The sequence below is a fragment of the Anas acuta genome, chromosome 12 (genome assembly GCF_963932015.1).
Source record: "Anas acuta chromosome 12, bAnaAcu1.1, whole genome shotgun sequence".
Classification (NCBI taxonomy): Eukaryota; Metazoa; Chordata; class Aves; order Anseriformes; family Anatidae; genus Anas; species Anas acuta.
In genome coordinates, this window is record NC_088990.1 from 2371500 (window position 1) to 2384298 (window position 12799).

The 12799-nt window shown below is 43.3% G+C and overlaps 3 protein-coding genes and 5 non-coding genes across 8 annotated transcripts in view; 7 read left to right on the forward strand and 1 right to left on the reverse strand.

Annotated features, from left to right (window-relative positions):
* The first annotated feature begins 1 nt into the window (after window position 1).
* Window positions 2–5098, forward strand: RPL4 (ribosomal protein L4). Its single transcript, XM_068696473.1, has 10 exons — window positions 2–160; window positions 1221–1392; window positions 1795–1901; window positions 2336–2474; window positions 2966–3090; window positions 3452–3581; window positions 3994–4150; window positions 4351–4434; window positions 4670–4790; window positions 4879–5098. Exons 1-10 carry the CDS (start codon window positions 158–160, stop codon window positions 5014–5016), a joined length of 1176 nt encoding a protein of 391 aa, XP_068552574.1. The 5' UTR covers window positions 2–157; the 3' UTR covers window positions 5017–5098.
* On the forward strand, window positions 1047–1148 carry LOC137863388 (small nucleolar RNA SNORD16). The gene has a single exon (XR_011100888.1). It is a non-coding gene; the product is annotated as a small nucleolar RNA SNORD16 (small nucleolar RNA).
* Window positions 1643–1714, forward strand: LOC137863392 (small nucleolar RNA SNORD18). The gene has a single exon (XR_011100893.1). It is a non-coding gene; the product is annotated as a small nucleolar RNA SNORD18 (small nucleolar RNA).
* LOC137863395 (small nucleolar RNA SNORD16) lies at window positions 2169–2268 on the forward strand. Its single transcript, XR_011100895.1, has one exon. It is a non-coding gene; the product is annotated as a small nucleolar RNA SNORD16 (small nucleolar RNA).
* LOC137863393 (small nucleolar RNA SNORD18) lies at window positions 3309–3376 on the forward strand. The gene has a single exon (XR_011100894.1). It is a non-coding gene; the product is annotated as a small nucleolar RNA SNORD18 (small nucleolar RNA).
* LOC137863391 (small nucleolar RNA SNORD18) lies at window positions 3625–3695 on the forward strand. The gene has a single exon (XR_011100892.1). It is a non-coding gene; the product is annotated as a small nucleolar RNA SNORD18 (small nucleolar RNA).
* Window positions 5099–5801: 703 nt separating the features above from the next.
* On the forward strand, window positions 5802–8083 carry SNAPC5 (small nuclear RNA activating complex polypeptide 5). The gene is made up of 3 exons (XM_068696474.1): window positions 5802–5961; window positions 6255–6341; window positions 6876–8083. Exons 1-3 carry the CDS (start codon window positions 5872–5874, stop codon window positions 6981–6983), a joined length of 285 nt encoding a protein of 94 aa, XP_068552575.1. The 5' UTR covers window positions 5802–5871; the 3' UTR covers window positions 6984–8083.
* A 1734-nt stretch (window positions 8084–9817) lies between these two features.
* Window positions 9818–12799, reverse strand: part of MAP2K1 (mitogen-activated protein kinase kinase 1) — a 36991-nt gene continuing 34009 nt past the window's right edge. The window contains exons 9-11 of the mRNA XM_068696472.1: window positions 12626–12687; window positions 11712–11757; window positions 9818–10734 (exon numbers count right to left, since the gene is read on the reverse strand). Of these exons, the coding sequence (XP_068552573.1) occupies window positions 10621–10734; window positions 11712–11757; window positions 12626–12687 (222 nt within the window). The 3' untranslated portion in view covers window positions 9818–10620. The remainder of the gene's footprint in view (window positions 10735–11711; window positions 11758–12625; window positions 12688–12799) is intronic.

The window sequence follows — 12799 nt, forward strand, 5'->3', positions numbered from 1 at the left end:
GCCGAGGCTGCAGCCGGGGTCGGCGCGGTGCCGCCGGGGGCGGTGGCAGGGCGAGGAAGGACACGGCTGTAGCGAGGCAGCGGTGCCGCGTCCTTCCTTTTCCGGTTGTGCCGCGGCGGCGACAGGCGGCAGCACGAGGGGCTCCGCCGCTGCCCTCATGGTGAGGGGGGGCGCGGCGGGACCGGGCCGGCGGCGGGGATGGAGGCGGCCTGGGGCGGGCGGCGGGACCGGGCTGAGGCTGGCGGGACGGGGGCTGAAGGCAGAGCCGGGCCGATGGCAGCGCGAGGGCTGCAGGCGTGGAGGGAGGGAGGGGGCGGCCGCCATTTTGGAGGCGTCAGCGCTGGGAGCGGGGCCTAGGAGCTGCCTATACATACATATATATATATATGCACACACACATTTATATATGTACGCATTGCTGATGCGATTCAGGTCCTGAACCATTTCCCATTTCCTTCACCCTGATGAAGTTTGTTGTGTGCGGCCCCTGTGCCAGCTCCAAGAGTCGGGGCCTTGCCGGTAACCACCATTAGGAACGCAGCGTGGTGCCCCCCGTGCAGCTGGCTGGTTACTTCTTGGAGTTTTGTGGTGTTTTTAACATCTGTAAAATAAATTATATATGAGGAAGGGAAGAAAGGTACCTTGCCTGTGCCACTGCCATGAGCTGTTTGTGACAAACACATTTTAATGCTCAGAGATTCTTTGGTAAAGATTGCTGTTCAGACCAGCAAGGTATCATTGCTCATCTTAAAGACCTTCTGAAAGGAAGCTGGTGCTGCTGGCCACTCAGTTTTTCATCTCCCAAATTTTGAGGCATGGGACTGTTCGGGGATCCATACGTTAAAAAAGAAATTACTGATTTTAAGTTAACTTGCTTGTAGTCCTTGTGAGTCTATATTGTATTAGAGAAGTTGTTTAGAAGGCCTAGAGATTGGGTTCTAGATTAACCTTAGTCAAATGATGTTGTCATCTCCTGAATTCAAACCTCAGATATGGTGTTCAGAAATAGGGAAATGTTGGGGAGCAGTATTTTAAGTGAAGACTATTGCTGTGATGATGTAATTTGCGTCTTATCCAGTGTTCAGTGACAGTTGCCTGCTGTCAGCATGCTGGCACTGTCGAACTGAAGACACCTTTCATTCTGAGCAATATTTGATTGTTCCAAATGCTAGTGATGGACTTGACTTGTGCTCAAGAGTTTTTCCTTTTTTCTTTTTCAGGCTTGCGCTCGACCGTTAATATCTGTCTACTCCGAGAAGGGAGAAGCATCAGGGAAAAATGTCACCCTGCCTGCCGTGTTCAGGGCTCCCATTCGCCCTGATGTCGTGAACTTCGTTCACACCAATTTGCGCAAGAACAACAGGCAGCCCTATGCTGTCAGTGAACTTGCAGGTATGGTTTGTCTGCAGAACGGGTGGAATAACTTGTGGTGGCTGTTGATTTTTAATGTAGGTGGGTTAAAATTAAAACAAATCTACAATTGAAATAAGAGAAGCAACAATCAGTAGGATTTTGAAGAGAAAACAAGGAAACTATTCTGATTCTTAACAATCTGACTTTAAATTACATGAAATGCTTACTATTAGGAAAAGCAGATCCTTAATATGGTAAGAGTGATTTTACCCTATTAGGGTTTGTTTTGCTGAAATGATGAGATTCCACTTCAGTGGTCTGTGTTTCTGAACCATATGATAACAGTGGAAGTTCTGATTATTGGTATCGAACTCAGCGTATCGGTGACTTAGGGGAAATGGCAGTGTTGTCACTCTCTGAATTAAAATCTTTCTGCTGCAGGTCATCAGACCAGTGCCGAGTCATGGGGTACTGGGAGAGCCGTCGCTCGTATTCCTCGAGTACGAGGTGGCGGAACTCACCGCTCTGGCCAAGGTGCTTTTGGGAACGTATCCTTTCACAGCTGCTGCTTGCGTCGAGTGTAAATCTAAACTCATCCAGGAGAAGTAACTGTAAAGTAACTAAAGGTGAAATGGAATTTTTCCATGTCTTGGGGTAATGGCTGCCCACAGTGATCTGGACCTGAGTCTGAGAAAACTCGGATAAGACTAAAAGCACCTGTGTGCAAATTCAGACTTACTTGAACGAACAGAAGCATTCATTCTTTTTTTTTCCCCTACAAAATTGGTGGACGAATCTTGTGATGCATACTGTCTTGCCATGATGTCGTAATTTGCGTCCTACTCTGTGCTCAGTGACAGTTGCCTGCTGTCAGTGTACTGGTACAGATGGTTGACGAACAGTTGATGCTGAGCAAGTATTAAAGAGGCACACACTGGAAAAAGTAACTTCAAAAAGGTTGTTCTTAACTGTAGATGCATAGATGTGTCGTGGAGGCCGCATGTTCGCCCCAACCAAGACTTGGCGACGCTGGCACCGCAGAGTGAACATAACTCAGAAGCGTTACGCCATCTGCTCTGCGCTGGCAGCGTCTGCTCTTCCAGCACTGGTCATGTCTAAAGGTGAGAACTCTGCTTCTGGAAACATTTGCCTGTGGTTTGGCATTGCCTGAGCAGTACCAGTAACTGTATGATGACTTGAAATGGTTCTTGTGGGTAAATAAATGCTCCTTTAGAGAGCTGAGGAGGCAGTCCCATTCTTCAGCAGGATGAGTTTTTGTTATGTACAACTGGGGGAGGTCACACACAGCTTCGCAGTGTTGGAAGTTAGGTGGTAACTGAGGTGCTTCTGTGCATTACTGGCATGAATCTTGTCCTCACAGTTACGGAAAATGAGATTGAATTTTGAATCACATGGAAGTTCACTTTGATTTCTCTTGGTAGAAGCCAGAGATTACGCTTAAAATTTACTTGGGTATTGTTTGAGGCAGGCCTGTAAGACTTCACTGGAAGTTCTCTACTGTTGTTACTCCGCCTGCATATTAGAGACTGAATTTCATTTCTACTTTTGTTGTTACATCGTTTCTGAATAATCCTTCTACAATCCTCATTAGGCCACTGCATTGAGGAGATTCCAGAACTTCCTCTGGTCGTTGAGGACAAAGTTGAGAGTTACAAGAAGACAAAGGAAGCTGTTCTTCTTCTGAAGAAGCTTAAAGCTTGGAATGACATCAAAAAGGTGAGTTGCTACAGGTATGTTCTTAAGAACACGTTCCTATAATCTGCTACCCAACGTTCTATTTGGGTTTGATGCCACAAAAAATCCATTGGAAACAAAACCGACCGCTTAAAACTTTTTTTTTTAATGGCAGCTTCTTCCTGTGCTGCGTTACTTAGAGCTCATTTCTCTTCATTTCTCTGCTGCTTAACATTGATAGCTCAGTCTTTTTTGATTCTTGGGAATGATGAACTTCTCACTGGTCCGTGTTTCAGATTATCAGTGATGATTGTGAAGTTCTGACTAAAATAGATTTGTGTCTTACTATTGTAATGTGGATGTTTTTGAATATTCACAAATTTGATTTTTTTTTTTTGTCTAGGTTTATGCCTCTCAGCGTATGCGGGCTGGAAAGGGTAAAATGAGGAATCGCCGTCGCATCCAGCGTCGGGGACCCTGCATCATTTACAATGAGGACAATGGGATCATTAAAGCTTTCCGGAATATCCCAGGTAATTTTAACTTGAAACATGCTTGCTCTTCTTGGGAGACTGCCTTGAATGATGAGATTCCACTTCATTGGTCCGTGTTTCTGAAACACATGATTTTGTGGAAGTTCTGACTTAGAGCAGTTAACAGTTTCATTTCTGGGAATTTGATTTGGTGATGCTAACAAATGTTTACAACAAATTTTATGGCTGTCACCATCCATAAACTTTACTTGGAACAGTAAAACTGAAGTTCTTAAATTTTTTCCTGGAAAAGGCTGTGTTTTTTTTTAATTTAATAGTTTTTCATGTATGTGCATGTATAACTTAGTAATGGAGAAGTTTAGTAAGTCCATTATCAGTTTCTATTTCTTTCTTAGTTCTGTGTTCTTTAATTTTCACTACAAATCAGAAAGGCGTGTCTGTTTTTCTATAGGAATTACTCTTCTGGATGTGAACAAGCTGAATCTGCTGAGACTTGCTCCTGGTGGCCACGTTGGGCGTTTCTGCATTTGGACTGAAAGTGCCTTCCGCAAGTTGGACGATTTGTATGGCACCTGGCGCAAACCTGCTACTCTGAAGAGCGACTATAAGTAAGTACAGCTGATCTCTGACACAGCTACATGAGGTAAGGAAAAAAAAAAACGTGGCAGAATAACCTGTCAGTGTCACAGATTCTTCAGGTTAGATATGGAAAACAAACACAAGTCAATAATTTTACTAAATATCTCTTTTAGTTGAATTAGTTATGTTTTTTTCGTACCAACCTAAACTCTGAACGTTTGCTTCACAGCCTGCCAATGCATAAGATGACCAATACGGACCTTGGAAGAATCCTGAAAAGCCAGGAAATCCAGAAGGCACTGCGTCCTCCAAAGTAATAATTTTTAACTAATGACTTCCAAGTGTAGTCTCTTCTTAGTAATTGCCAAGTGTAAGACTTTGTATTGAGATCAGAAATCTCTGTCCCTTGAGATGTGAGAGAATGCTGAGGTTTCCTTAGTTAGTAGGTATAAATATTAGGAATTACATTTCTCCCAAATCAGACTTCAGGGAGAGTTTTACAGAACTTGAACTGAAATGTGGTCATGATGCATGTCTGTCCCTTTCAGGAAGAAGATTCACCGCAGAGTCCTGAAGAAGAACCCACTGAAGAATCTGAGAGTGATGATCAAGCTGAACCCATACGCCAAAACCATGCGACGCAACACCATCCTGCGCCATGCTCAAAATGTGAGTACAAATGGAAGCCAGTAACACAATCTTGGAGCATTACAACCCCTTTTGTATTTGCTAATGATCCTTTTCCTTTTTTTTGTAGCACAAACTCAAGCAGGAGAAGAAAGCCAAGGCCAAGGTTACAGCTAAGGCCCAGGTCTCAGTTAAGGCCCAGACCAAAGGCAAGGCTGCAGGAAAAGCTCCGGCGAAGGAGGCAGCAAAGGCCCAGGCTGAAGCGTAAACCCTGTGCAGTTCTCATCCACCTAAGTTCAGAGAGCTGTACTGTGGATTTCCATCTAATAAATTCTATTGGAACAGTGAAATGCTTCCATGTTTTTCTGACAGTTTATTGTGGTGGGGACAGAATGCAGTTCAACAGTCAGGAAGAAAAATATCAGGTTCAGGTGGCTTTAGAAGCACATGAAGAGGGGATATGTGAAAGAATTGTCTTATTGTCCAAGTTGAAGGCAGTAGCCTGGGAAAGGGGCTTCTGCAACAAAGGCTTAACTTAAAAGTCTTAGGCTGTTGTTTTTATGTCTTAAAACGTGCTTCATGGGTTTGAGGGGAGTGTTACTTAAAAGCAAGGATTTGCATTCTTTTTAAGTATCTTTTTAAGTATCTTAATTCAGGGATAGGAAACGCTTACCTGACAGCCCGCTTGGAGCAGCTTTTGGAAGAGAAACGAGCAGACAGCAGGGACGGGGGGCAGAGCTGAGGCGAATTCCTGTCAGCAGCTGGGGGCTGGAGCTGGGGGGGGCTCCTCTCATCCTTCAGTAAAACTACTGTAACGAGCCCATTTCTGCCACCAGAACTGCACCAAATATACATTATTTTTTCCCCTTCCCGTGCGTGACGAGTTAAAACGCACGTTTAATTAACACGTTTAATTAACGAGGGCGGCTGCGGCGGCTCTGCCTGCGCTTGGGGCCGCGGCCGGGCGGGGGCAGCCTGGCTGCAAATGGCGGCGGGCCGTGACGTCACGCCAGGCCTCGGCTGAGGCGGCTCCGCCGGAGCTCACGGGGGCGCTGCCGGGGCCGGGCCGGGAGGAGGCGGGAGGGGATCGGGGCGGCGGTGCTGGGCGGTGCGGGCGGGCAGGATGCTGAGCCGCCTGCAGGAGCTGCGCAAGGAGGAGGAGACGCTGCTGAGGGTGAAGGCGGCGCTGCACGACCAGCTCACCCGCCTCAAGGTCGGCGGGCGGCGGGCGGCGAGGAGCGAGGCGGAGCGGGGCGGCCGGAACGCGGCGCTGGGCGGGTGGGTGGCAGCGGGCCCGGTGCTGGGGCCTCCTCCTCCTCCTCCTCCTCCTCGGAACGGGAGGGGATTGCTCGTGGCCCCGGGGCTGCCTCAGGGCTCGTCGGTCCCTCGTGCAGTGAGGGCAGAAGCGCGGCTTAGCGGCTGTGGCTGCTGCCAGTGCCTCAGGCAGACCGCGTTTCGGTGTGGCAGAGTCGCAGCAGTAAGGGTTTGTCTGTCCCCTGCCCGCAGGTGGAGGAGCTGGCGCTGCAGTCCATGATCAGGTCCCGGGAGGAGGATGCGGCCGTCCCGGCGGCAGCTGCTGCGGAGAGCCAGGAGGTGAGGGCAGCGCTCGGCCCTGCGGTGGGAGCACCAAGCTGGGCCCCCCGAGCGGGCACCCTGCTCGGTTGTGTGCACGGGCAGCTGAGCTGCTTCATGCTTGCTCTTGGTTGGAACAGCCCAGCTGTAAAATCCGCCCTGTTTGTTACCTTTCAAGATAAACCCAAAGGGGTTTTCCCACCCCTGAAAGCAGCAGGTTGTTGGCAGAAGGGTTGGGCATAGCTTCGCTTCACAGTATGCAAGTACACCAGGCTTATTGAGCATTGTGGCTACTCTTAACTGTGACACTGTTTTAGCCATCTGATTGTAGGGGATGGGGGTGCAGGTATCATCTGAACCTTTACCTGAAGTGTGGGTTTAATGGGTTGAAACTCTTCTGTGGAGAACCCATGTGCTTTGCTTCGATGGGCTCTTCTAAGTACGAAGTTCTCTTAACAGACACCGTGACCATTTTCTTTTAATAGTGGTGTGAGAAGCATTCAGTATTGCTTCTTGTTTTGATAACTGGTAAATTAAACTCTTTTATTGTAACAGACTCTCGGGCAGATGGACAACGAGGCTGCTATCAATCAAACTGAATTACAGCTAAGTCTTCAAGATCATGAAGAGGAAGAAGAGGAGGAGGAGGAATCAGATTCTTGAGAGAAAAAAAATCAAAGATGGTTTTTAATACAGACTCAGGAATTTCTTCTTTGTTCATATAAAATTTGCCAGCAGATTTTCATGTATGGTTATGATCCATGATGGAAGACTCGAGGAGTCTGGGGAGGCTTACCCTTGAAGACAAATATCAGAAGCTTGGCAGATTTTGAATTAGATGTTAAAAGAATGAAGATTTGCTGCACAGATATGTAGCATAATCCATTTTGTGTTTAAAACCTAATGTGTAGCTTATATTACATCTTTATACGTGGATGGGAAAAGTCATTAATCCAGTCAGACTAATTTAACACAGTAAAAGCAATAATTTGTCTGTTCTTATTTCCAGTTGCTGAAATATAAAACCAGGCCACGGATGCTGGTTGCTAAACCAACGATTATATTAAAACCTCATCTGCTTTAACTGGGAATTTTAAGATATGCAGTGAGCACAGATGTGTCCAGGATTGTCTCCAGGTATTCAGCTGCTATTTTCTCAGTTACACAGACCACCAGACGTACACTTCCTATAAATGTGACTGATAGATGTAGGTGTTCTTACACTGGGAGAAACAGATATTGCACTGTTGACCTCATTTTAAGTGCAGTAGCAAGGGAACCTCTCTTTGTCCCTACTGGTGCTGTTCTTAAGTACTGTCAGTCTGACTGAAACAGTGAAGTATTTTCTACTTCTTGCTCTTTCAGCGTAGCAGCTAATTGGCCTTCTATTGTGACACAAACTGTATGGTAATAATTAGTCCACGTTACTTGTAGTAAAAAACTGATGCTTTACAATTAGTTTTATTTTCTTTTTCCCTCATGGTAACTTCATAGATCAGTGTAAGGCCACTTTCTGTTTTCAAGTTATCTTCAAAGAATAGGAGGAGCTTATGGAAAGGGATGTGAAGTCTCCTCCACAATTTCTTTTGTACAGTAACAAGCTAGTGCTGCTCCTACCAGTAACAGTATGTTCTTTCTCCTTGTGGAATGCAGACACCATGTGGTACAGTTATTTTATCAATTCTTGAAGACTCGTTTTGACGCACACAAACTCAAACTCTGTTAAACTGATTAAAAACAAATAAAAGTAATGTTCTAATTCAGATACTTTGTCAAACTGTCTTATTGAGAAACTAGTCCGTTACAACAATCCAGGCCTGTTCATTGCATGGCTAGTAAAGGTGCTACTGCTGTCTCTGGTATTTGGTATTAGTAGCTCAGAAAAATAATCCTCTCAAGTTTGCTTTTAAGAGTGGGAAAAGTACTTGGAAAAGTGTCCAGGATCCTGGGTGTGGTCAGAACACTTGATTCAGCTGCCAATAACTTCCTGCCACTGTTTGAAGAGTGATTATTTGGCTCTTATTTGACTTGTAGCTATAGGAACTGATCCTTAGAATGTAAATGTAGCTTCATCCTGTACTCGAGACTAATTGTTTGAGAAGCCTGGATGTCCTAATGAGAGCTTAGAGCACCAGCGCAAACACTTAGCAAAGCCGTCCCAAGGTGTACAGGGAGAAAAAAAGTCTGAGCAGATGTTGTGGGTTGGAATGGCAATTCTTTGGAAGTATCATGCAAAGAGCTGCTTTGTAAGGGGCTCAGTAGACATCCTCTCCCTCCTTTGCATTCGTGTTTGACCTGCATTGGGCACTGCACTTGGTTCTGTGTCTCCATCCTAAAACAGGTGCACCTGCCTCAGGCTTTGCTTCTCCAAAGCCAGTTCTGGAAGGGTTGTTAGAGGGTTTTATTACCAAAAGTTCATTTTGACCTTTGAAAAAAAATGTTTTAGTCTTCAACATGTTACAGAGTAGGTTTCAGGGCTATACTTTTATCTCCTTTCTTCCCTCTACCTTTTGTGAGCCAATGCCTTGTGGATTGGATATTGGATTAAAATAGACGACCAAGTTTGCATGTTGCAATAAAGTCCTACTGCTGTTGTACTGTCCTACTACATCTGCCTGTGCTTACAGCACTCACATTACTGGCATATGTGGAGCAAACAAGTAAAATCAGCTTTCTTCTCTAAATACTTGCTATTCACAGGCTGCATATTTCATTTAACAAATGATACAAAGTACTATCTTTTTTAATTTTTATATATTCTTAAACTGAACTGCACAACCCTGTCAATACTACCACCACTCACATTCAAGTTGAAGGAAGCCCTGGAACTGTCATTGAGTGATCTCCAGCTGTTGACAGATTGAGAACTATTCATGGAAGTTCATATCTAGAATGATTTGGATTCCATGTGGAAAGGAACTTCCGAATTCTCCTTGTCTGGTATGTCCTCTCCTTGTCTGATATGTCCTTTCATGGAGCTAAGCTTTGCATAGCATTGCTTAGAGTGGCTGTAAAGAGAACATGACTTAGTGCTGAGGACATTTTACAGCAATGGCGAATAGCTTGCTGAGTTTAGAAGCTGAACTTCGGAAGAAAAACTCATGTGTTGCTGAGCTCCTGTGCCACAGTGCTGGTTTGTCCTAGGAAAATGCCTGCCAGTCCCCATCCAGGGGGCTGCAGGAATGAACCAAGCACTGAATGCTGTGCAAAGCTCGTGAGCACTACAGAGACAAAACTTCTGCAGTCAGACTTCCCCCAGACATGCCACACAAATCCAGTATGCAGGAAAGTAACAGGCTCAAGTGACAGCTGGCTCTAGCCCTCTAATTTCACAGCTATGTTAGAAATTCTCATTTTATATACACAACTTTATACTTCTCAGACCAAGGATACTACACAGTTGTGAAAAAAAGAGGCACAACATATAACAGTCACAATTTAGGATTAAGGTCTTGGTTAAGTTTTTCTTCTTGAGTTCAAATAAAAACTTCAAGAACTTATTTGATAATATATTTATTAAGAGAATTCATTGCTAAACATCTGAAAGAATAAAACAATAGAGGATCTTCATACACTTTAGACACCAAACACAGCTGTCATGAATCTTTAGGTTAAAAGAAAGCAAACTGCCTGGATCTTTGTCATGATTCTGTAGGACACTTCCAAGAGCTAACTTTTAAAAATCAATTAGAAAGACATACATCACTAAATCCAAGTATGATGATACATTTTAAAAATAAATATAGAAATATGAACAAGTCTACAATTAGAATATTGCCCTGTACATTCCAAGAGATACAGAGCTCTTGCCTTCTTTACCTGGAAAGAGAGATCTCTAAACAACAGCAAAATTGGAACCATTAGGCCTAACTTTCAAGATACAGTTTGGCAGCAGCAAAAGCATGCTCGACAGATACAGTTTTGGAGCATCCCTAACCCTTTTTGCGTGGGAGATTAGGTAAGCATGATTGAAGTACCAATGATTTACAAAGAATCTTGATAAAGTTCAAACAAGCTAGGGGTAAATACCCCCAGTGATATTTCATTAAGAAAGAATATCCATAATCACTTAAAATCAGCAAGCACTGTAACTTAAACATCTTACATTTTGGTCAGCAAACAAATGTAATCCAATACAATACCAATTAGTTTATGAGAAAATTTAAAACCATTTGGCACATGCTATAAAGACATTCTTCCTTAAGAGGTGAAATACATGTTTGAACAGGTACAAGCTTAGGAAATAGGACCAAAGTAGCGCTGTTAACAGACGTACAGTACAGTATTTGCTCTTCCATATTCAGACTCCAGCAGCATGCGTAGGTGTACTTGGTTGGTTAAGGCCTATGGTTGAACAAAGCCATCCTGCAAAATCCACCTCCTCTGCTTCAGATCTCTTAATGAAAGCATGAATCTTAGCAGAGGAAAACAAAATTACTCAAACACTCAAGGTAACACGATCAGGTAAAGAATAATTTTGAATAACATGAGTTATAAAAAGTCTAGTTTACTTCCTGTGTTGTTGTGGTTTGCTAGATCTTATAGGTAGCTTGAAGTGACCAGTAAAAATTTTCTATAGGAATAATGAGATAACCAGCATGTGAAATATTCACATTGCAAAGTATTCCAGAGAAATACTGCCTACAGAGTGCCTATTGCAGAATAATTACACCACAGTATATGATAAGGATGTGACTCAGCCACTTGATAATACTCTGGAAAATGTCTGCTTGTGTTTTCATACACAAGGGCTTTTTGTAACAGGCTTTGATTGCATTTTGCACTCTTACCACACAGCAGGATCAAGGCACAGAAAACTTGATTTTATGCAGTAGAACTTCAGTCCTATCATTAAACTTAAGGCCATTACATAAAGTCATTTCATATAGAAAAAAATGCAAGATTTGTTTGTGGCCAGTAGTTCTACAGATTTTGTAAGAAAAAGCTGATGAGAGACAGGCAAATTTTGTTTCTCAGATGTTGATAAAATTTCATTTAACTAGTTCATAAGATAAGTGGAATATGGTTCTTTTGTCATCTTGCATACTTTATGATTGCTTAATAAACCAAAGTACAAACCAAAGTAAAAGAGAATTCTTCTGCTAATCAATTTAACAGTATGAAGTCATATACTTCAAATTATCAAATGTCAGATTGAAAAACCCACCAGGATGGGGCTCTTGGACAGCTCCTATTCTAGGAGTGTGTGAAAGCCTGAAGCCCCTTGATCTCTGGATGAGAAAAGTGGCCCCTTCCGACAGTTTGAGCTGTTTGTATCAGGAGGCACAAACAACATTCTAGGCCATATGCTCATCCTGGTCTCAGGCCAGCTGAGGAACCCAACCTGCATGGAAGTAGTGCTCCTAGTTCAAGTGAAGAACTTTCACTTACCATCAGCTGCTTCAAATCAGCTCTCTCAGCAGGATTTTTAATTAAACTAGGAAAACAAAGCGTTACACAAGTTATACTCTTAAAATAAAGATCCAGCTAGATTGTTAGTATACTGCTTTCATCCTGAGAAGATACCACTCTAGATAAAAGCATGAAGTAATGTAGTGCCACTCAAACAGAACTGGGTCTGTAAGCAATTCTCTTCTGTAGGTTTCACAGGTATAGTTTTAGGTATGAAAACCTGAGTTGCCCAATATTGTTCAGTGGGGGCAGGAGTGAGCATCTAAGACTAAGCTGGAGAGATCAAATTCCCATTTAAACTCAACATTCTCAGTGGCTTTATCCCTCAAGTCTCTCTTACCTAAGTCTTTTTCAAGCTCAGTATCAAATAGATGTTACTTTGTATTATGGCTCTTTCTTTGAGAAAGAAGTAATTCATATATGTAGCTTTAGAAAAAAAGACAACTCATTTTTCCCACATTAATGAACTACCTCCCTAAGCACTGAATATACTGGCTCAGTGCAGGTATCACTGAAACAATATTGGAAAAGTAAACAAATGGGAGAATAACTGGTAAGATAAAGATGTTAGTTCAACAAACCATTAGGGAAGAGAAAAAGCATCTGGAGCCTAGAAGACTTCTGCACCATATGGAATGCTCACTACAGAATGCTGTGAAGGTTACCCATGAAAGTCCAGATCCTCTTACAGAAGCGTGTTGTATGATCAGTCCACAAAAGTACTGTGGTGTCTTCAATGCTGAGAAAGTACTAATTTAGAGTTGCACACAGAACCAGAGGTCGTATCTTACAGAGGGGAACATCTCTTAGCTCTGGGGTTCTCTTTGGATGCATATGCTGTCAAGCTGGTCCCTGTAAAGTGAGCTTTAGGCACATTAAGAGAAAATACTTACCATTTGTTAACAAAGTCTTGAAATTCAGAACCAAAAACACCATTGGGCAATTTTGGAGGTGGCTAAAAACAAAAGAGAAGAGTTGTTTAAAGCAGAAGAAATATATGAGGCTGTACAACCTACCCAGAGATCTACCAGTTATATGTCTAATATCTGAGTAAAGGTGCAAACACA

Coding starts and splice junctions, on each gene's coding strand:
- RPL4 (XM_068696473.1), top strand. Junction 1,902..2,335: donor GCCAAGGTGCTTTTGGGAAC/GTATCCTTTCAC, acceptor GTAGATGCATAG/ATGTGTCGTGGAGGCCGCAT. Junction 3,091..3,451: donor CTTGGAATGACATCAAAAAG/GTGAGTTGCTAC, acceptor TTTTTTGTCTAG/GTTTATGCCTCTCAGCGTAT.
- SNAPC5 (XM_068696474.1), top strand. CDS start 5,872: ATGCTGAGCCGCCTGCAGGAGCTGCGCAAGGAGGAGGAGACGCTGCTG. Junction 5,962..6,254: donor ACCAGCTCACCCGCCTCAAG/GTCGGCGGGCGG, acceptor CCCTGCCCGCAG/GTGGAGGAGCTGGCGCTGCA. Junction 6,342..6,875: donor CTGCTGCGGAGAGCCAGGAG/GTGAGGGCAGCG, acceptor TTATTGTAACAG/ACTCTCGGGCAGATGGACAA.